Below are 23714 nucleotides of genomic sequence, written 5' to 3'. Positions count from 1 at the left end.
GTATTTATACACTCGAAATTTCATTGTTTTACACACGTTCGTGCGGTGGCAGCTCGATAAGAGGACGGTCGGCCCCGCCCCTTCGGTCATTGGGAACGCCCTTCCCCGGCGCGCACGCGCAGGCTGTGGCAAGCGCGGCTCTCGCAGCCCCGAACTCGGTCGCTTATCGAACGGCCACGTTCACAACATTGTAAAAGAACGGTTTAAAAAACCTCGTGTCCGTAAACGAAGAAAATTGGCGCGTCCGAACCTGATTTTCCGTTACATTTTATTTATAAATCTAGTGATGCTGTAAAATGATATCTTTTGTACCGGATATGATGGAAGACGCACTCGGAAAGTCTCTCACGCCCATCGAAAACCCAAGTAGAACCGGCAATAGAAAAGCATCGAGATGGTTCAGAAATGAGAACGACGTTTAACAGAATCCCGGACTTTCGAGCGCATCTTGGTTTGTACAGGTCGAGCAGGTCGCCGGGGCTCGCATACTTTCATTCGATTAACCGGTGATCGCGACCTGCGATTCGAGATATGTCGTCGAGTCATCGCCTTATCGTATAGTCGAAGTAACGGGGGATAGTTATACTAAGGAAGTGGTGTCCAAAAATATATTAGGGTGCTCAGCGGCGCCACGAAGTTCTCCAAAGAAATTATTATGTGTTCTCTGGCAGCGTGTCACATATAGCGACGCTACATCCCGGGAACTGTTTAAGGATTATTCTCGATATCGTTCCACTATTTGTTTGCCTTATACACTACGACACAACTCTGCCGTCAAGCACATCGATCAAGCGGAAATCGGTTCTTGCGAAAAGTCGAAGCGATTAGGGGTTTCGTTCCCGGGATCGCAGCGTCGCCGGGGGGCCCGCTTGCCGGAGGAAGATCACGTGTGCGAGTACTTTGAAATTGTCAGTCGTGGCTCATCGAAAGTATAAAACACGTTATTAGAATATGCTAGCGAATGGAAGACGAAGGGCAACGTGTTCGTGGCGTCTCCGGCCCGCGGTAGAAAGACTTCGTATTATATTCTCCGCTAGTATTTGCGCCTATACATAGAGTTATACAGTGAGAAAAAGTTAGGCTTGGAGGCCTCGGTTAGTATCACCGAAACCGAAGTGACAGTATCGTATATGTTTCGCGTACCGCTGAAGCAACTGGAATGACGCTCGAGAAATGGAAAACGACCGACGCTCCTTGGTCTCCTCCTGTTTTACAATCAGTGTTCGCCTGTTCTTTCGCTTCTTAATAACAGTCCGGGGTAAAGGGGGCAACGATTGTAAAAGGAACATTGATCTACTGCATTTTTTTCATTTTACTCGCCTCAGTATCAACAATATATAATAAATATGATTTGCAACCAAGGGAGCGCAAGACGCTTGGGTCGCCATCTTGATAGTTTTTCTGCGCCGACCGCGCCGAGAATCCGTGCACCATGCACCGTTCAATATTTTCTTCGACTTGCACCTTCGTGCTGTTCTTTAATCTGTTTGTTCTTTGCGTTGTTCAGAAGTTTTTACTACATGTGTAACAACTTTGTATAATTTTCTATTACTGCTTTATCTTGCGGTGTTTCAAGATATTTAACATAGCACGATTGATATTATCGAAGCTGTCGGTAGATTTTGTTGTCCGATTGAAATTAAATAGAAAATTGTATAAGATAATTTTTGGAGTTCAAAATTAATGTAAAGTTTGCATTGAATTGCAATAAATACTCGAAAGTAAATAATAGTAAAACGATATACATAACTTATAATCGTTGTTAAAAATGAGAAAAGGTACCGTTTACTTAACACAAAATTCATAACAATTTAGAAAACAATAGAAAGCATCCTGAAAGGTGACAAAATATACTCGATAATTGTCTATAATTCTTGTCAAAAATAATAATAAGTATCAAACATCTAAGTCACAGGATTCATAAAAATTGTTCGCAAAGAAAAAGTTCTACCTTTCGACAAAATACTGAACAGTGCAGTTCGTTGCACTCATTACAGCACCTGTAACACGTGTGGTGTAGGGTGGGGTGTTAATTACTGCAGAAATAGTTCACACAAGCGTCAAACGTTTCCTCGTAAGTAGCAAGACTCCACGCGCATTAAGAACTCTCGCATATTTGGGTGTATATAATATATATATATATATATATATGTATATATAATACATAATATACGACATATATGTATGTAGTATATAATATAATATATAATATATATGTAATATATAATATAATATATAATATATATATTATAATATATATGATATAATATAATATGATATAATATCTATTATGTATAATAGTAACAGAGAAGACGATGTGAATATGTACAAACATTGCCCGCACTGCATTCTCGTTAACAATGAAATAATGCGAAAAACAGATCTCCGTGGTGAAATAAGAACGTCGTCGACTATCGTTTAACTTTCCTTCACTATGCTATTGGCCATTAGCTGGGGGGATCGACAAGATTCATAGTAGTCTCCGGGCTACTGGCGAAGACTATGGCGCGCGAACGTTTAGGATAGAAACTCACGTGACCGCTCAAGAGAAACAGCACAACCCTCGGCCTCGACTCGCGTCCAGGCATTAATGATCGCTACTTATAATTAGAACGGTAGAATTGGCGGGCTACTCAAACGACGAATACAGCGAAGGGCAGCTTCATCGACGATCTTGAGCGGTCAAATGATCGTGGGGACACTCTTGATTGCGACCACCATGTTCTTTTTTTTTTTATCGTGAGCGAACGAGAGCGGTTTCTTTGACTAGCATGGATCGTTCATGCGCGCACCGTGTGCCGGCGGCATGGAAATAATACTGTTTTCGTTCTTCTCTTTTTCGTTATTTTCTCTCATTTATATAGCAAAGACTGTAACAAGGTTCACCCGCCTCCGAGAACTTTGTCCTACTTGAGTCGCACCTACGAAATCATTTGGATACACCTCGATTCGATATATCGATGATAGAGCTTGACTAGACGTCTTCAAGTCGCCGTTCGAATCGTTCGTTCGATCCTGGCTTTCTTGTTTTCCTTTTCTTTTTTTACCTAGACGCGACACTTCCGCGGTCAGTTTCATCTCTACGCGCCGGAAGGGAGGTCCAACCGATCAGGTATCGATCAGGTATCGTAGAAAATCATTCTGGACGCGAGAAAATTAGAGTACGGAAGAGCACATTCGCGTTGTCGAAACGGTGTTCATTTGTTTTCCCCGTTCTTCTTTTTTTCCGAAAAAATCAACGGGGAATCGTGCAGTCTACTTTTGTTTCAAGAAAACATTCTCGGGGGGGAAGAATAACGCGTTCTTTGTGATCGTACGGTGAGCGAGAACAGAATCGTTATTGTCTGCGAAAGAAGATGATCGAATGTCGAGCACAGAATTGAAAAGACCATTTCACTTTTTAATGAATAAAGTATTTTATACGCTCGTGATCATTCATTTTCTGAAATGATTACCAATGTTCGTAATAATAAAGAAAGAATAAAAAACACTGTGTCGCAGGTGAAAACTGTTTGACACTGCGAAATATTAATTCTCTGAAATCAAATCAAGTGAAACAGCGAATATTTTGCAACCGGAGCTCCGAAGATCATCGGATATTTTCAATTCAACGTTTCTTCGCAGTTCCGCGCCTAAATCGTTTTGTTCGTAGATCAAGTAAACTGCATGACGGCTGTGCAAGTAAGTACAGACACTATAGAACGCCGACAAGAATAAAAGAGAACGTCCACGGATGAGTCAGGTACTCAAAGTGCAAGCGTTAATAACTCGAAGGGGAGAGGGGGGGGGGGGGGGAGGGGGTTAAGTAAATGCTTATAAAAAAGAATCAGGTCCCGGTGTAAGTTGCACATCGATATTGGAAATTGATATAACGGGCTCCGTCGTCGAAATGAACTTTTAGACTAGAGTGTAACACCACTTTTTTTTTTTTATTCGACGAAGCCTCGTTTGCGATGTCACGGCGATTATAGAATTTCTGTTTCCCTTTCTTCCCATACCTTTTTCCTTTTCACCTTTTCTTTCTTCTCTTTTTGTGTTTTTGTTGCTTTTGGTATATAGTTTAAGTACAATGTATCCGTTAAATGTAAATATATATACACATATTAAAATATATAGTTTAGATTAAAAAGTATGTACACGCGTATACAAAAATATGGAAAACAGGATTATGTCGATCTAGAAAACCCAACGAACCAATCGGTCGAAACTGAATGCTTGCGATTTAAAATTGTACAGATCTGAGTATTTTCTTTTTTTCTCTCATTTGGGAAATATGCTTGGAGGGTGGGGGAAGCGCCGAATTCGGTGTGGCCCTGTTTCTCCTCGGAGGAACTAAATCATCGCGGTGATCGTTCGTTCGTTAAAATGACTAGAAAGAACTGCGTGTCAGGTTACAGAATTAACGTTGACGCGCGACGCTTCGCCTGTTCGTCGAACTCGCTCGTCGGGCGCGACTAAACAATCGAAATTATGCCGATCTGTGCACGGAGACACACCTGCGCGCGGTCGTTTAACCCTGCTACGATCGACGATGCAATTGTATATGCTGTCTATTAATCCACGCTTGCGTCGACTACTTTTCTAAGTTGTAGATGCTCTCGCTTTTACGTATATCGTTGCGACATTTTATGCAAACCTCGATTTTTCTAAAACAACTGAATCGTTTAACAGGTTTTGGTTGAAAAGAGATTTTTATCTAATTGTCCCCGATGCAATTTTTCTATTTTACGACTTTGCCCGTGTCACGAATATTCTAGTTACTAGACTGGAATTTTGAGCAAATTTGTAATTTTTTACGCAATTGACGTTAATGAAACGTTTCCCTGCTTGCCACTGCTTCCAGTGAAAATTAGATCCAACTTATTGAAGTTCGTTCAATGTCGTGTTTTATCGATTTTTAAAGATTTTCTTTTACCGTCTAGTTAAGTAGTTACTGCATTAATCTTTAACATTTTCTTCTTTTACAAATGGTACAGTTTTTATGAATGAATTATAAAATGGCTTTACGATCTTTCTATCGTACTAACAGTAACTATCGTATATTAAAATTATTTTACAGATACAAACAGGTCAATGAACTCTCATTTGCTGCAGACATTGCGATTTCGTTTATCCTGCGGCCGCGAAACTGCTACGAATCAATGGAACAGAACAATCGGTACTTCAAATTGCACTCCTACGATCTAACTTCTACTCTAAATAGAAGAATGAGAATATCGATACTCTTTAGTACAATATACTCGCCTTACTCGAAAACAATAAAACAATCTGACTACATTACGTTTATTGGCAACGAGCATTATTTATAGAAAATCTGTATAAAACTGACAAAAGAGATACAGTTATAGTCACCGTTTTGCTCCTAATTGATCGCCTGCTTCAATTCTCCAATGAATACCTTTCCCGCGACCGATCATCGAAAACCCAAAGAACCATTACTTGCGAAGAAATCCCAATAGGATCGTAGCAGGGTTAACCATAAATTGCCCGATTAAACCAATGAAATCCCCGCGAGCACAATCGTTCGAATGTAGCTCGGTATTCGAGGATCCTTACAAATACTACGTCCAATCAAACTCCGTCCGGATCAATCATACTACTCGTTTAAACCGGTTCGCCTTCCTGCGATCTGCACGTTCGAGTACCGTCGAGTTACGATTAGGCGTCTGTTTAGTCGACAGCTTTAGCACTGCTGCTCGTAGACACGAGGCTGTTCGAAAGATAGAGAGTGACAGAGACAGAGAGATCTAAAGAAAGAGAGATCGATAGATAGATAGATAGAGAGATAGATAGAGATAGAGATAGAAAGATAGATAGAGTTAGAGATATAAAGATAGATAGATAGATAGATAGAGAGAGCGACCATCGGGATTCGCGTCGAGTGTATCGCAGTTGGCGGGTAACGTAGTTGACTAGTTCGAGAGAGTTAGCCTCCGTCTTCCGAAATGCAACGGTCTAGTGTGGAACTTACGACTCATTCCTCCGAGCGGCGAAGATCGATGAAATCGACGACGCCCGGGACTGCCACTATGACTTCCAGACCCTTAGCTTCCTCATCGAGAATTTCTTCAGGTGTAGAGCGGCGGCCATGATGTCGGACTCGCGGGAGTCCTCGCCGTCAGAGTGCACCTCTCTCCTGCGTCCAGGAGTCAGCAGCCGGTGTCTGGCTCCTCTGGACGTAGGATCGGAGAGGGCCTCCGACACTGGCGCCTTCTCTTTGCTAGACCCCGGCAAAGAGACGGATCTGCCAACGCCGAAGCCTTTGCTGATCCTGTCCAAGGTGGCCGGGAGCAAATGACGCCTGGGTATCACCTGCTCCCGCTCCCTCAAAATGAATCTGCCGAGCGTCTTCCAGAACGCCTGCGTGCTGTACACGTTCTCGTCGTCCCGCAGGACCCTCAGCTGCCGATTGCCGCTGCCGACAGCGCCGGTGCCGCCCCATTCCAGCTCCTCCACCAAAGCGAACTTCATCGGGTCCTCCATCCGTCTGGCTTTGACCAACGCCTGCGCCAGGACGTCCTGGGCCGAGCTGCTCACCCGGACCCGCAGGATGGCGTACGGAATGTCGGGCGAGACGTTGTAGATGCAGACCAGAAAGGTGTCCGTCTCGTCCCATATGTGCGTGGACGTGTCCCTCTCCGAGTCCAGCTTCGGGTGGCCCGCCGTGCTTCTGATAGACGCTAGCCAGGCTCTGGTGCTGGGATCGTCGCCGACTCTCTTGAACAAGAACCGACCCTCGCCCTTCCACAGAGCCTCCGCTTGCAGCGGACGTTCCGTCGGGTCCAGGACTCTCTGGGTGGGCAGCTCTTCTTTCTCCTTCTTCTCCCAGCCACGCGACACCTCCTCCACCAAGATGTACTCGTCGACTCTGTCCGCCGGTATCCCGGCCTTCTGCAGCGCCTGCACCATCACCTCCTGCGTCGTGCTGTCCTGCGTGACTTTTAGAATAGTGTACGGCTCGTTCGGCACCACGTGGTACACCTTCAGGAAGAACATCCTCCGCTTCAAGGTCACACCACCCAGGCCTGGATCCACCGTGGTCAGTTTCTCCGGTTCCTTCCCGGTCAGGGATCGCTTCGACGGCTCCTTGTGGTCGCGACAGCAGGTGTTGTAGTCCAGGCTCTCCTCTTCCAAGCGCGAATAGATGAACAGCGTGGACAGGGCTAAGGGCTTGTTCTTGCAGGATCGGAGCCGCACGTGCCTGTACCCGGGCCGCAAGCACTTCAACGGAATGACCTTCTGCGCGATCAGATGGTGCGAACTCGCCTCGACGATGCCGAAACGCAGGAACGCCAGGTCCTTGAACATCACTTGGAAGCAGAACCGCTCGTTCCAGATGGGATTCAACGCGTTGTTCTGTATCACTTTGGTTTTGTGCTTCGCGCAGTCGCTCGGTATGCCGACCAACTCGATCTCCACGTAGGTGCTCGCCACGAAGTTCGTCGGGGACACGTATTGGCCGGAGACTATTGACAGAGTCAGGTGCGCTGAGTGCAGGCCGTCGAACTCCTTGTCCCAGGGGTTGAAACGTCTGCAAATTGAGGGAGCGTTTATGTAGATAGACTGTACTTGAAGATCAGACGGTGTTAGTATTGTTCTTCACTAGAATGATTTCATAATCTGTTTTCAAAAATGTGATAAGTTTCTTGAGATTTGAATCGATGTTGATGGAGCATTTTAGTATAGAAATACAAATTTTAGCATTGCTTTGATGAAGAACTCTCAACGTTAGCGTTCTTGAATTTATTGAAAGAAATATTTAGGCTTTCTTAAGGTTGCAACTGAAGTTGATGGAGCATTTTTTAAAAAGATACAGTCAGCGCTTGAAGATCATAGGAAGTTACCGCCTTTTGTATAAAAATGCCAGCGGTTTCAAATCTGTTTCAAAATATCTTTAACGTTCCCTAGGGTTCCAATTGAAATCTAATTAAATGAATAGACGCGTTAATAAGTACCTGTACATCATGTGTCCCTTGTCACACATCACGGAGGGTTTCCTGACGTAGCCACACTGGCCAGTTTGCTCGAACATAGCAGCATTCAGATTCAATCCAGCGTCGTCCGTTTGATAATTCAGCGCTACCATCTGGATCCCAAAGGCCCAGAAGATCACAGGATTGAAGTTGGTGGAGTCGATACGCATTCCAGCTGGATATGTTCGAATTAACTGAGTCTCAGAGTGCGCCAACACAGCTAAAGGTTGTTTTCTGCAGATTTTCTTGGCTGTACTCTCGTTCAAGGAGGAGCATTGGAAACACGCTGGGACGCCACGGTTTGTTCTGAAATAATTTCAATGTCATTTTAATCTTTACTAATTGTTTATTATTTCAATCCTTACTAATTTATGACTATTTTAATTTTTATTATTTGCTGGTAATTTTAATCCTTATTAATTGCTAGTAACTTCAATCCTTACTAAGTGCTGATAATTTTAATCCTTATTAATTGCTAATAATTTCAATCTTTATTAATTGCTAGTAATTTTAATCCTTACTATTTCAAGGTATTTATATTTTAACACCACTTATTTTAATTTTAGGCGAAGAACTCAACGTACCTAAAAAGATTGTCGATGTTGCTGCTACCGCTGGCAAGCGAGGTTGACGTCGACAGCGACTGCGGCGAACCGGAAGTGCCGGGTATGCTGGAGGTTACTATACCGGCGATGCTATGCCTCTGCACGGGGCCTGTGTGCGGCTGATGACGTGTTTTTCCAGTCGCTGTGGTTCCCGGCGTCGTGTTTAATCCACGAAATTTAATGGCTTGCAAGTAAATTACCAAGTCCGAGAGTTCCTTAGCTATTTGGCTACTTTGCTTCTGGGACTTGTCGTCGACCGCGGAATCGGATTTTAATCGACTATGCGGCACCTGCGTCCCCCCGCCTTGGTACCTCTCGTAACTGGAAATTGAATTATCTGCGAGCGAAAGCTTCGTATTAAATTCATATTCGTACGCTGCATACATTTCACGAAATAATTATTTTTGCCGCGTATAATTAATTTCTGTATGTTTTTCAGAGATTGATAAATATAGTCACAAAGTTTCAATTCGATAAGTTTCTTGGTTTCGTTTAAATAAATTTTCCTGTGGAAAGACTGTCAAATAGATTGTCTAATATTTTCTGATTGACGATAGCAAAGTCAGCTATATTTACCATAGTCATTATTAATAAGGATTAATTCGAGAAACCGTATTAATACGAATCTGATTGAACATCATTCTCTTCCGAGTGTCTTAAGTGTTTTAGCAGCGATGAGTCGAGGGATAAGACACAATTGAAACAGATGAAATAATGGGAAATCTTATGGTACTGGTATTTAGGTTAATCCATGGCTTGAAATAGATTATGAGCCTCGGGTTTAACGCTCCCTAAGATTGCGGCAGACCTTCTTGGATCAATGATGTAAAGTTTCACGGAAATTTTGGAGAAGCAATTATAAGAGCCTCGTACAGGTTTTGTTGAAATGATTAGCGACGTTCACAATTACTAAAAACATTGCTGATTCACTATCGTTCTAACATTGCAATAATTCCTTTTCTTTTGCGTAATTTTCGAATTATCTATTTTTCTTTTATATTTTCCTTTGAATTATTGAGTTTTATCCGTCAGTTTATATTTCAAATAAATATGAAAAATGTAAAAATGATATTAACACCGCGTTTTGATGATAATAGACATCGTTAATATTCTGATATCATTGTAAAATATCTTTTAATGTAGAATAATTACTAATGCTCGGAAGATTATATTTCACTTTCTACAAACTTCCTACAATATTTATTAATAATAAATGGACCAAGTTTTAATATAGAAACATACGAATATTGACTAAATGAAATTTATTAATAATATCGAGAAGCCAATAAGTCTTCTGATAAAGTGCATAAGAATGCTTCCTCGTAAAACTAATTTATCACGAGAAGTAAGAATCGATTTTATAAAGATGAAACTAATGAAAGTAAAATTAATGTTCGTTTAATAAATTGCTTGAAGGAGAATTATGAAACCATAAGCCCGGAGAAGTGGGAATATAGTTTTATAAGTACGCGAGAACCAGCAGGTAAAAAGAACACAGCTCACCGTCAATATTGTCATCCTCGTCATCGTCTTCCTCGTCGTCATCGTCCTCGCTGAAATATTCAACGACAGCATTGCTTACGTCGGTGCGCATCTGTTTCATAGAAGATGCACGATCGGACATAACCATCTTTCCACGATGAGACAAGGGAGCATGTGCCAGAGGACCGGTAGGATCCACCACCAATTTTTTGTTTTTGATCAATATTCGATGCCGCAACTGCGACGGCGATGGCAGCTGAGGATCGTCGCTGAAGTCTGACTCGTACAAGAATTTCGTCACCAGCTTCTCACCGAAAACCGACTGGAAAAGAAGTTCAAACATATTTTGGAATCCTGATCTTGAGAACTATTATTTTCTTAGATTTCATTTTAATTAGATCTTATTATCTTCGATTTTATTTTCTTTGATTTTATTTTCTTAGAATTTATTTTACTTAGATTTTAACTTTTAACTTTTCATTTTCTGATTTTTAGCGTTGCATTCAACTTTAAGGGATGAACTTACGACGATCTTTGAGAGGAGAAATGCGGTTGTTAGTATGCATACAATTTAATACTGAAGCAGAAGCTAGCGAAGAATTTTCTCAGAAAGGAATACGCAAAGTTAATGCATCTCGTCGTCAAACTAATTTTAATTATCGCATCACAGTGTTACACCAAGGGACAGACCAATGAAGAATTTGTCAGAGAAGACGCGCACAAAGTTAATTATTGTCTTAGCATTGCATCAGTTGAATTTCAATTTAAAAGTTACGAAGAGACTCTCAGAAAGTAATGTCCAAGTTAGCTGCTGATCTTTTCATCGCGCCAATTTTATCGCTTGACATACTTCCAATGAACGAATGATCAATGAACAATTGTTGCTCGTTCCATCGGACGTTTCCGAGCGTTAAAATAAAGATTGCCGAAGACAGCCGACAAAGCATCGGATCCGGCGGAGACGCGTAGAGACAGCCTGACCGGCGATAACGTACTTGAAAGATTTGGGCCATCCGCGCTTGTTGAGTCTGGGAGCAATGATTCTCGATTGAGAGAATCACAGGATACGGGGAGCTGACAAAAGCACTTCTGTCAATTGCTTCTACGACCGAGCGAAATGATATCTTGGTGGTGAAGGTGTGCCCATGGTAAATAACCGGAGACCCATCATCGCCGTCCCAGCAATCGAGCTCCACGCACCGACACCCAGTCAGCAGTACCTGCGAAACGAATTTACTGTCACGTGGGGGGCCGCACAGTCTACGACGAGCACGGTGGGTGAACTGCTGTCGAAGTTTCCGCATTACAGGAAAACTTTCCACCGTTCATACTTCTGCCGCCGGCACGAACGACCGGAATTACTTCAACGCATGCTAAACGGCTCCTTTGCATAATAAATAAAAATTCTGAGAGCTTTGGATTCGCGCTTCGTCCTTCGTTCGTGAACCACGTTCCAACAAGGGCACGCCTGCCGAAACCATCTGGCAACAGGACTTTAAGAAGTGGCCGCGGAAGCCACCTGTTACGATCTCTGAACATTAATTGAAGGAACAATTAACGAAATTGCGGATGATTTAAAAAAAACCACCGAGGTCTTTATAAAGAAGCAACAGAAGCCGTTTGTTATAGTTTTATAAGAATATCTTAGCTAATATACGACAGCGAAGTGAGAGAACAATTTATATTTAGACAGTATGAAAAAATTAATTTAATACTATAGATATCTATTTTTATTTACTCAGAAAATCTATAGAGAAATATATTCGTGTACATAAGACATACTTTAAAAAGAAGCCTTGATTCTGCTTTTTTAGCTGTTCTATGATTAAGTACTCCACTTATTGATTTTTAAATAATTAGTAAAAGAATTATGCTATTGTAATAGTATGCGTTAGCGTTGGCAGTTTTACTAACTTGAGAATAAAGCTGAACGGAAGATTCTCCCTTGAGCTGATGGCCAGTCAAATAAGTATTATGCGAGCTGGCGATGTAATACTGGGACAATGGCTGTTGCATTTCAATCTCGGAAGGTGTCGCGTACTCGTTTGGGAAAGCATAATTGTCCTTGTCCATCATGTACCGTGCAAAGCCCTCGAAAGACAAACACCATTGTGTACGCAGCGCTGGGTCCGGCTCGTGTCGCTGGAATCAGAGCAAATCGTCCTGGTTGATTGTGCTATCCCCTATTCCGTCCCCGTATGCGTATTGAAATTCTATATAACTCTGTTGTAATAGTAACAGCGCATCGCTGACACATGTCCTTAATTTCTAAGTGCCTCGTCTATCGTTCGCTAAAACTCGGATCCCGAAAACATTTCCTATCGTTTGCTAAAGATATTTGAAGAAAGTGAATCGAATATAATAATAACTGGATTGCGAACGTTTATATAAACTGAAAATATTTTTACCATAAGTATATCATGTTAAATTAATTTTTAGACGATAATGGTTCATGATTTTCTAAGATTTGATTTGTTAAGGAAATCGGTCAGCAAAATGGCGACGAAGTTGGTCAGAACGCAAAGAAATAAATAAGTAACTATGTTTTCATTATTATAATTGTTTTTTGATTTCTATTACTAGTATTATTTTTATCATTTTTGTCGTTGGTATTATTTGTACTATATTTGTGATTCTTATTATATAATTTTATTTTTCTTATTATTGCATTTATTTCTACAAGCATTTTTGATGATACAAACGAGTGTAGCCTAATCAGGAGAGATAATGGTAATGTTCTATGGATATGTATACAAAATTTTAGATAAAGAGTTGTTCGTAAGGGTTCTCCCGTTCCATTTTCTGACCGACTGTAACTTCTTCCAGGCGAAGAACATTTATCTCACTTTTTAGGAAATCGAGTCATAACTTTCGACCATTATTGCTCGAAAACTAGTTTAACATCGAACAAACTTTTCTTATCCAGCTGTGTCCGATAGAGACAGGAATTTCGAAGATTTCCTCTACATTGGACTTGTCAAAAATGCCCTAGACTTTTTGTCTGCATAGTAGTTGTAAATAATACTTCCTTCATATTTATTAGAAGAATCTTATAAAAATCAAAGTAATATTTATATTTATTCTTTCTAATTCTTTTTAAATATATAAATTCTCATTCAATCATCGAGACTTTCATAAAATAACGAAAATTCGAATTTGCAGAAAGATCAATGTTGATAAATTTTAACATTCTATTTCACGTCCTATAAAATAAATGATCGACTTTCTTCAGTCAACACATTATTCAGTAAATATTTGAATAATTTCATTTCGTTTTTAAATCATTTTAACCAGTCGAAAACAATGCAAAATAATTTTAAAATTCTTTAAACGCACTCGCTATATTCTGTTTGCCCTAAATCCATCGGTTGTCATAATAGCATAAAATACGCGCCGGTCTATTAATCGATTCTAAAATTTGCAAAGTTCGGAAACGTGCCGCGGCAAAATCGTATTTCTCGCTGGATGCGCCGGGAATCGCATCGCAACGTTACAGGAACTGATTGGTTCGTTTTCCAAACTCATCCGCGAAAGTTTTTCACTTAAAGTATTTCGCGATGCGGTTCGAACGCTGCGAGTTAGACACTTCCGATTCATTTAAGCACTCTCTAATCGTATTCCGTGGAAATCAACGAAATATTCAGCTTCGTTTCGTGGACGAGTTCAGACGCGCGGAATAAAATGAATACGCGAAATAAAATAAATTACGCGGAATAAATAAGTACACTTTACGATGTCACGTTACGCGACGGTGTATGATAGGAGATTTTCAACGTCGTCGTAATCATACCTTGACGAGCTCTTTGATCTGCTCGTCCGTGAGTTTCTCTTGCTGCCGCGATTCCAAAAATTTCGTGAACGTTGCCAGCGTGATGACTTGTGATTTCGATGTGTCGACGCCGGAACAATTATTGACAATACTGGCAGCAGCCACCGCGTCGAAAACTTGCTTCTTCTGCAGGTTGCTGCTAGTTTTGTACTCGTGACAGTCGATTGAGTTATTCCGCGTCAGCAGACCTGTTAACAATTTTTACTCCGTGTCATTCCATTGTCTTCGTTTATATCAACCCTTCCGTCGTTCATTAGTCATCGCGCAATAAATAGGCTGTTTATTCGAGTTATGAACTAAATTGAAATATTAGGGCATGGCTTATTATCGTTACTGATATCTTATCTGTGTTTTTATTAATTGCTTGAACTGATATTATTTTTGGTTAAATAGTATAGTGCTCTCTTTGATAGAGAAATTGAATACGACAATTTTTACTATTTTTAATGTTGATACAATTATGGGAGAATTAATAATTATGATTACTGAAATGAAACTTATATCCTTTAATACGCATGCATAAGCATGAGGAGGGAAAAATACATATTTTTAAGTATTTGCTTCGAAAAATTTTTATAAAAAATTCCTCATATAGCTAAACATACTTACAAAATATATAAAACCCTTCAGTGATCAGTATCATCTTCTATCCAATTAAAAAAAATAATTACGTAGCAGTCTGACTATTTTGACCATATTATGCATATCTTTTATTATTTCATATTAGACAAATTGTCAAGAAATATTGCTATATTTCCTTAGAACACGTCATTGTCGTTTCTTACCAATTCCAATATTATCGATTGTCGTTTTCAATTTCTAAATAATTGGTATTTCGTGTTTTCCCTTAGTGCTTTTAGCCAGATCGGATGTAAAAAAAGAAAAAAACGGCATAGTCCGCAATCACAGTACCATCCACACAGTCCGTACGTCTCTCACGCGGATCCGTATCTTTCGGTGACCTCGAGGGGCATGCAAAACGTAGATACGCAGGCTCTGTTCCAGATACGAGCGGGCCGATGTCAAGGACTTCGAACGCGTTTGACCAGGTTAAAACCGGGAAAAAGGGGGGAGGGGTTCGCGAAAGATACGAACATGCGTAAAGATTCGAGATTTCGGGCTCACCGTGGGCTCTCGGATTGGTGTTATTGATTGAGGTTTCCTGCCGTAGGCCCTGCCCAAAAGGGATTTTCACGTCAGCATTGCAGGCAGCTTTATCAGAGGTTTTAAAGACGAATTGATGCTATCATTGGGGATCACGCGGAATTCGATATGGGTGTCCCATATTTTTATTCTCCGAACGAATTTTTATCTTCTCCCCAGAAATAAATGGCTTTTATCCGAAGCTTACACTTTTATCTGTTGAATTCGTTGTTGTTCTAGAATCTTCGGTCGAAAATTGTTGCATTATGGACGAACCTTCGATGTTTCTTTAGAACGTGGCAAAATTGCTTTGAACCAAGATGGTTCGAATAGTTCGAAAATGGTGGATAATGTGGAGCAAAAATGTAAGGTGAAGATATTAATCGAAAATCTTTAATAAACGTTATATAAAGATATGAATATTTCCATGAGAATCGAAATCATTTTTGGACAGTTACTTTATAAAATTTCTTTTTCTTACAGGTATAGTTGCGGCGCAATTAGACAGCTATGAGTCTGATAAGGTATCGCAAGACTTTTTAAGCATCAAAATAAACATCTCGAATTTTTTCTTATAATACAATCTACATATTAACTTGAGTATCCTTGTTGTGCATAAACTCTGACATATTCTATACTATGAAGATACTTGATGATTTTAAAAATACTATTTTATTTTTCCCAATTTATTAAATTGATCAAATCACAAAATACATTTCTTCCTATCTTCATTAATACTTAAAAACCGGACGTTTCATTTAACAGGGTTGTGTTCTATTCGACTATTTTCATAAATTTCAAATAAAAAGCCTAACATTTTCAACAATATTGTTTACAGGAACACGACCGCTCCTCCAGACCGTCTATCCCGCATGCCCGACTTCCGGCTCACCCGTAGCGTCACATGTCAGCGCGTCTTCGGCCGCCTGATCAGGCCGGAGCTGGCTGCAATGCTGCCGAGACGCGGGAGAAAATTCCTCCCGGAAGCCTCAATCGATAATGACACGCGTAGGGGGGCACGATAAAATAGCATGAAAACCGACCGATTCGTTGGGGCGTCGCGTCGCTGGCCTGCCGTAGCACCGGCGGCCGTATATTGAAGTCCCTCAAAGAACCGTCACTCTGGCTGCGACAGGTGATCGCCAGCTGGCCAAATAGGTCGCGCAAATCCTTTCGGGCTCTTAGGCTGAATGAGCGGAACAGTGCGACGAACTCGACGAAGTTCAGCTGGGTCTCGTACATTATGGAAGTCGTGCGCGCCTTCAGTTGCCAGGATGTTTCCAGGCCGGCCGACATCCCCGAGCCGTTCTTGTCTTTGTCCCTGTCGACGCCTAACAGGCTGCGACGATTCAATTGAAAAACCGGTCGCCGTTAGTTAACCGTGCCTATCGGCCGCCAGGTCTACCGGAAAGTTCTGTTCGAGAAGCTGGTTTTCTCAAGCTATTGTAATTTCAACGGGGCTCCCCCCGCCTTTTGGCTTATCTATTGTTAGATACCTGGGTAAAGATGTTTGGGAAAGTATTGGTACAGTTCTTGAAATACTCCTGTTTCTATGGAAGAGTATTTGAAGACTCATTTGACATCGTAGAGATAAGATAAAGATATTTATTTACATTCGCGTTGAAAAATATATGTATTAAATACTTGCTATATACTTGTAGAATCAATTAAGTTTTTCGTTTAGAAAGAAATTGCTATTTCAAATGAATTATTTGCAAATGTTAATTATCTGCAAATATTTCTATTTTATAGTTGAGATATTTTTATCCAGGTCTATTACATATATTCAATTCATTTTTACATGGTATTTGGTTTTTCGATTTGAATCTTTTTAAATGGACACTGCGATAAAGAATTAAATGACTGATAAGACAAGAGTTAAATGAGATCGGTTGTACGCTTGTCGAATAGTAAATCAACGTGTAGTGATAATAGATATGTATGATGATATACATCTTCTTTGCAAAAGTAATTTCTATATTGCCATTACTCGACTGTAGATTTGATGCACTTATGATAAAGATTACTAGATACCATACTGAACAGTAAACAGATTTAAAGTATTTAACTATGTAAAATATGTTAGTATCAAATTATTAAAATCATTAATGGCAGAATGAAATTTCTCTGTGGCTCCAGCTTGTTGCAATTAATGTAAACAATTTTCATGTTGCGAATGATCCTAAATCTAGATAATTATTAGTATTATTATAGCATTTTTATCTTATCACTAAATTACTAAATTATTAAATGAAGTAAGGTATTTTCATCTATTATAATTTCTATAATTCATCTATTATTGTTTCTTATAATTAACTCTGACAATTTTTATTTTGCATAAAGATGTATAGTCTAGTGAAATATTGGAGATCCGATTACTAAAGTTTTACACGAAGGTAGAAAAGGTATAAAAATGTGATCGCCATTTTTGCGCATAATAGTATTAGCGCAGTGACTTAGTTAACTGCACTTTTAGTCTAAAAAGTGAGTGCACAGTATTTAGCGCAGTAATTCCACTTTCATAAAATAGACAGAACTTTCTCGTAGACAGAGCAGAGCCGTGGTAATGTTCCGTTCGATGCTAGGTTAGGAGTCTCGACCGATAGAGTGATCGATATATTTACCTGTGAAATCCGGAGTAGGGTAAATTAGAAGTGATAATTCGTTGGGCTGAACCAGGCGGGCTACGCGGTAGGATTCGGTCTCTGCTAGACCGTGGTGATGCTGGTATGATTCTCGTCAAGCTTTCTCTGCTGCCCGTAATCTGACGAAGAGGGGTAGCTGATAAGCCTCCGTCCGAGGACGAGGTCTCATACTGTTTTAGGCTCAAATCCTGTTTCACATAACCGGACAATTTTCGTTCAGTATAATCCTCGGCTCTACCATTTGTATATCGAATCGCACCAAGTAAATTCTACCATTCGGGTAACGCGAGCATCTCGTGAGAAATTATCGAGGAATTTGTCGAATTCGATGTGGATCGACGAGAAATTTTTCAGACCAATTGTTCTTTAATCATGACGTAGATATTCCTTACTTGAATTATTTCTTAGAACATTTTATTGAAATTAATGAGTTATTAATCTTATTATTTCTCAGAAAATTAAGGTTGTTAACTATTACGCATATAGGTGATATAACGTTGACTGTTAACAATTTATTAAATTGTACTTTTGGAAGAAATTTATTTAGATTATTATTGCACCGAATTAAACAGTATTTAGTCTAAATTAATTCTCTGTGGCTGAATATTAAACCGATATATTTCAATCAAACTTTCAAAATCAAGTTTCATTATTAAATTTTGTTTTCTTAACTTCTTACAATTAAAGATTTATTTAATACAATATAATCAGAATTGTAGAATATATTTTTTTGAATTATAGAAGCATAGAATTACAGAAAATTTCTCTGAATTATAGAATTACAAAATTACAGAATATCTCTCTGAATTACAAAATTACAGAACATTCCTCTAAATTATAAAATTACAGAACACTTGTCTGAATAATTTCTCGGACTTTAATATTACAAAATTCCAAAATTTAGTGCACAAAGCGTGATAGAAAAATCCCGAGGCACTCCGTATAAATGGTAGATGTTTAAATATCGTTCGCGACTCGAGACAGATATTTCTCTCGCTGAGATTCCATCGGATTAATATTCTCGCGAAGCTGAGACCAATTTCTTCCGAATAAAACCATGACTCGTGTATGCCACAAACCTTTGTTAATGCATGAATATTGCCACTGGATTTCGTTTTCTTCGTCTTAACGTTTCGTTTCCGCGGTGTGCTACCCGGTGGTGATAATGTGCCGATCGTTTCAGTCGCGGACCAATCGCGGCCACCGAAAGCTCTTATGGCATCCGCTGTCATGGGTTCCACGCAGCCTTCCTCGAAGTAAAGCTGTAGGTACTTCTCCTTCAGCCATCGCGATCTACGGTCCGTTAATTGTTGTTGCCGTTTCAGGCCTCGTAAGATCCAGCAGAGGCCCATATACCAAATTCTGTAACCGGCAACCAAGGTTTTTCCACCCTTATTTTCTCTTCTTTTCGTTCCTTAAGTAACTTGTCAATAATTATTAGACTGTTCTATTATTACCTAATTATTAGACTGTAATTATAGTGATGTTACTATAGAAAAGAATGGAAATTCTTAAACAATTTAGAAATAGTGTCTGTGCTATTTTCAATCGATTAAGATCCTTAACAAAGGAAATAAATATAAATGCACACAATTTCTATCTTGCATAACAATCTGCAGTATAATCATTAGAAATATTTGTAGTATTTATGATAAAAAAATAGTTGTGAGAAATGACAAGAATTACAGAATATTTTCAGTGCATCAAAGTTTATTTGAAGGAAGAATTTGAAGCAATAAATGCATAAACTTTGTAGCCTATTTATTTCTCTGACCAGATTTAATTCTTTAATTCCTCGAGCTTATTTAATTTTTTAACATCTATTCTCGTGTCTTCGTTCTCGCAATTTATTTATCTAATGCACTACTATATAAAAAAATAAAATACAATTATAATCTCCTACAAATTGGAGCTTTTGTTGCATTTATAGCTCTGGAAAGATTTTGGAAATAAACACGAATTTTCAACTTTAAAAGAAATCACGAATATACCACCCTGAAAGGAAGCAAAAATTTTCAATTTTGAAAATAAATTACGTTTCAACATACTTCCAAGTTGTACAATATTACTCCATGAACTCTCCCAGACAAAACTTTGTAACTTGATATCACATTACGAACAGAGAGACGCAATTAAAAAATGATTAAATTGAGAAAGACTCCACAAGCAATATAAGAGTTGCTTTTGAATGATACATTGAAAATATTTCACGGAGATTGCAACTGAATCAACAAGTGATTTTTAATCATTCCGTGTGAAGGCATCCGGGAACGCATCGTCGCTCGTTAAGAATTCTAAGTAAGCATACTATATCAAAACTCCTTAAGGGAAAGACGTCCGGAATCTGCGACAAACTGCGTTCCAAAGATCTCTCAATGGGATTGCGAAGAGAGAGAGAGAGAGAGAGGGAGAGAGAGAGAGAGAGTTGGTACAGAGACGCGATTCTTCTCGGAGATATTTTAAAAAATATATGCGCCCTCGATGATGCGCTTCCAGAGGAAGAAGTATTCTTTTCCCTGAATATCAACGGATGTACAGGGGCTTCTTGCCTCGGCAACTTCAAACAATCCAACTACTTTTCTCCGCGTTTTCTTACGATTTTATATACCCGCTGAAGTAAAACTGAAGTTTTGGAAACCGATCCGGGAAATTGGAAACCTCTTAAGCCACGGGACAATTCTCATTTATTTCATCGTGGAACTCGATGCTCGAAGAATTTATTTCACGGTCACGGTGAGCGTCTTTGTTTGTTAATAATAAATTCCTTAGAGATTCAAGACATGTATCTATAATAAGGAAATTCTTGTTTCAATGTTTAAATATTAATGGTAGACAGGCAGAAATTAATTTCGATTTCAAAGGTGCGAAGAACTTATTTCACGGCTACGGTGTAGCAGCGTTTATTTGTTAATAATAAATTCCTTAGAGGTAGAAGATAGAAGATGTGTTCCTATTATAAGGCAACTCTTGCGTCAATGTTTAAATATTAATGGTAGACAGGTGGGAATTAACTTCGATTTGAAAGGCGCGAATGATGTTCATATTTAATGGATCACGTTTGAAATTTGAGTTTGACGCGACGTTATGCGGCAAATGATTAATTCCGTTTGAGATCGCAGTTGCACTTATACGGTGTAATAATTCTTTCGGATTTATGCAGGCTGGTATAACGTTGAGAACTCTTCGTACAACATTTTGAATAATTTCTTCGATTAAAACCATATACGCGCGTGTCTTCTAAAAAGAGATTATGACAGCCTCTAGCATTTATAATAACGTTTAGCCCTCTTTTTATATAGAATTGTGTCATTACAATTATAAAGAATTATTAAAAACTGAACCTAAAAAATATTCCAACAATGACGATCTATAGTACAGACAATTTGAACACCGTGTCAAATTTTCCAATAGATTTCCCACCATGAAAAATCGCGAGCATCGAAACTTTTAGCAGACATTGTACCCGTAATTTCCGACTGCGGCAGCCTCATTCCAGATGTTTTAACCGGTCAAAATACACGTGTACGTGGCCGTTGATTGTCGTAACTCTAGCGCGCGCGCGGCATCCATGATTCGCATGCCCAATATTTAACTTCCGTTGGACACGTCCAATTATCCCGTTCCCCGATCCGCGCGTTATTTTTTCTGGCCGTCCACGTTCCATGCGGCCGCTAATGACTTCATTTACACGGTGTTTCTTTTTAGAGCGCGCGCGCGCTGTTTCGGGGTTGGGGGGGATATCGATTCCCGCGATCGTAAGGCGGCCCGGTTCTCGCCGACCGGCAACGGCGTTTCATCGACGAAGAAGAAGAAGTTTTTTTCCGACAGAATACGTAATTAAGTTCTGTCACCGCTGGCAACCGGAGACGGTCGTTTAATTAGATTCGTACCCGACGCGGATAATTTTTCCGTGATTGATGAACGTCGGCGGACGGCCATTGAGAATCGGAATGATAAACCGTCGGAATGATAACACCAGAATGCGGACGGGCCGACGTTGTCGGTGCCGGCTGACCGGGACTCGGATTTCGACAACTATTGTCGAATAGTGTTAACCGTCGCTGCACGCTATTCAAACCATGAATCAATAATTGACAGTAGTATGCGGGTCGCAGAAATTGCTGCTCTAGCCGATGTCAACGGGGAAACGGCGAACATTCGGAGACGGTCGTCGTTCGTTGTGCCACGCTAAGTGTATCTCTAAACCGACCGCGTGCAAACGTATTCTCTGTCGATACTTGACCACCTATTGTCGCGGACGCTTGCATAATTGCGGACGGCGAGCTCTCGGCTTGCCAACGTTTAGCGAAACCTGATTAGATTACGGCTCGGAGCGATTTTAATCTCTTAGAAATTTGTACGGCAAACTTTTCTACAGACACTAAGATCGGACTTCTTTATTCGTGTGTTTCGGTGGCCATCTTGCTGATGGAATTTTCTTTTCGCCTCGGTCTGGGGTGAAAGATAACTTTCGAGATTGAGAAAGTCGGTATTCTCGAAATCCTCGCAAATCGGAAACTTTTATTCGGGATTGCTCTTTAAACAGTTAGTTCCGAGAACTGTTTTTTAATCATTACATTACAGATATCAGACAAACTTTGCAAATGGAAGAATTGTTTAAGGAAATAACTCTTTAATTATTATGGTCCAGGAGAGCGATAAAATATACTTGACGAACAAGCTTTAGAGACGAAGAGAATCATTTATGTTATTCTGATATTAAATTTCACATAAATTAGAAATTTTTATAACAAATAGTTTTTTAAATATTCAGTTCCAAGAACTCCAATTCAATCAGCAAAGTATAATTTACAAGATAGCTTCGTAAATGAAAAATTTGTTTAAGGTATCTTGACATAAAACTCTTCACAAATCTGTATCTTCTATTCGAAGTAACTCTTTAATTATTATGTTCCAGGTGATCTGACTCAGTCAACAAACTATAGCTGACGAACAAGCTTTAGAGACGAAGAGAATCATTTAAGGTATCCTGACATCAAATTTCACATAAATTAGAAATTTTTATCACAAATATTTCTTTAAATATTCAGTTCCAAAAGTTGTAATTCGATCAGCAAAGTATAATTTGCAAGATAGCTTCAAAAATTGAAAATTTCTTTAAAGTATTCTGATACAAAAATCTTCAGAGATCTGTATCTTCTCACCAAAGTAACTCATTAATTATTTTGTTCCAGGTGATCTGACTCAGTCAACAAACTATAGTTGACGAATAAGCTTTGGACAGTATTATTTAGGGTACTCTGACAGAAACTTTTATTAAGAGATAGCTCTTTAAATATTCAGTTCCAAGAGCTGTAACTCGACCATCAAGCTACAGTTTCCAAGCTTTGAAAATAAAAAACAATCCTTCCAGGTACCCTGAGACTAAAATCTCCGCAGATCTGTAACTTCCATCATAAACAAATTTTCGGCTATCGAGTTCCAAGAGTTTAAAGGAATCTCCAGGTATCCTCTCATTCAAATCTTCACAAGTTACAAACTTCTATAAGAAATAACTCTACAAGCATTGAGTTCTGAAGGGTCTAAGTCGATTAGCAAAGTGCAGCCAACAGTGAAAGTTCGAAGATTGAAAAATCGTTTAAGGTATTCCGATATCAAAATTCTCGCAGATCAATCATTTCTATTGAAAGGAACTCTTCGACTATTCTGTTCCCGATCAGCAAGGTATAGTACGCGAGGATCGTTTAAGATTGGAAAAAATCCTTTGAAATGTCTAATCATAAAGTGTCCCACAAATCAGAGCCATCTATCATCAGGAATGACTAAAAAGCAATTGAGTTCCAGGAGTTTTAAATCAACCAGATATAGTTTACCAGATAGCTTCGAAGACAGAAAAGAAATCTTCTCAAGTGCTCAAATATAAAAATCGAAAGCTTCTGCTTAACCCTTTGCGATCGTATGTCCACTCTCAGCCACGGAAGCTATTCATTTACCTCTTATATTTTTACATGAAATTAAAATACATTATTCTGTTCTCTAAAAGAGAATTAATAAATATTTCCTTCTTAATTTTGCA

At 39.5% G+C, this 23714-nt stretch overlaps 1 protein-coding gene across 1 annotated transcript in view; it reads right to left on the bottom strand.

Annotated features, from left to right (window-relative positions):
- Nucleotides 1–3803: 3803 nt before the first annotated feature.
- Nucleotides 3804–23714, bottom strand: part of LOC144470262 (1-phosphatidylinositol 4,5-bisphosphate phosphodiesterase epsilon-1) — a 63791-nt gene continuing 43880 nt past the window's right edge. Inside the window, exons 7-16 of the mRNA XM_078181210.1 lie at nucleotides 18757–19039; nucleotides 17657–17865; nucleotides 16076–16371; nucleotides 13851–14077; nucleotides 11975–12202; nucleotides 11056–11280; nucleotides 10082–10382; nucleotides 8558–8915; nucleotides 7956–8279; nucleotides 3804–7531 (exon numbers count right to left, since the gene is read on the bottom strand). Of these exons, the coding sequence (XP_078037336.1) occupies nucleotides 6028–7531; nucleotides 7956–8279; nucleotides 8558–8915; nucleotides 10082–10382; nucleotides 11056–11280; nucleotides 11975–12202; nucleotides 13851–14077; nucleotides 16076–16371; nucleotides 17657–17865; nucleotides 18757–19039 (3955 nt within the window). The 3' untranslated portion in view covers nucleotides 3804–6027. The remainder of the gene's footprint in view (nucleotides 7532–7955; nucleotides 8280–8557; nucleotides 8916–10081; nucleotides 10383–11055; nucleotides 11281–11974; nucleotides 12203–13850; nucleotides 14078–16075; nucleotides 16372–17656; nucleotides 17866–18756; nucleotides 19040–23714) is intronic.

This window comes from Augochlora pura, chromosome 5, assembly GCF_028453695.1.
Source record: "Augochlora pura isolate Apur16 chromosome 5, APUR_v2.2.1, whole genome shotgun sequence".
NCBI classification, from domain to species: domain Eukaryota; kingdom Metazoa; phylum Arthropoda; class Insecta; order Hymenoptera; family Halictidae; genus Augochlora; species Augochlora pura.
This window is presented reverse-complemented; position numbering and strand designations above follow the sequence as displayed.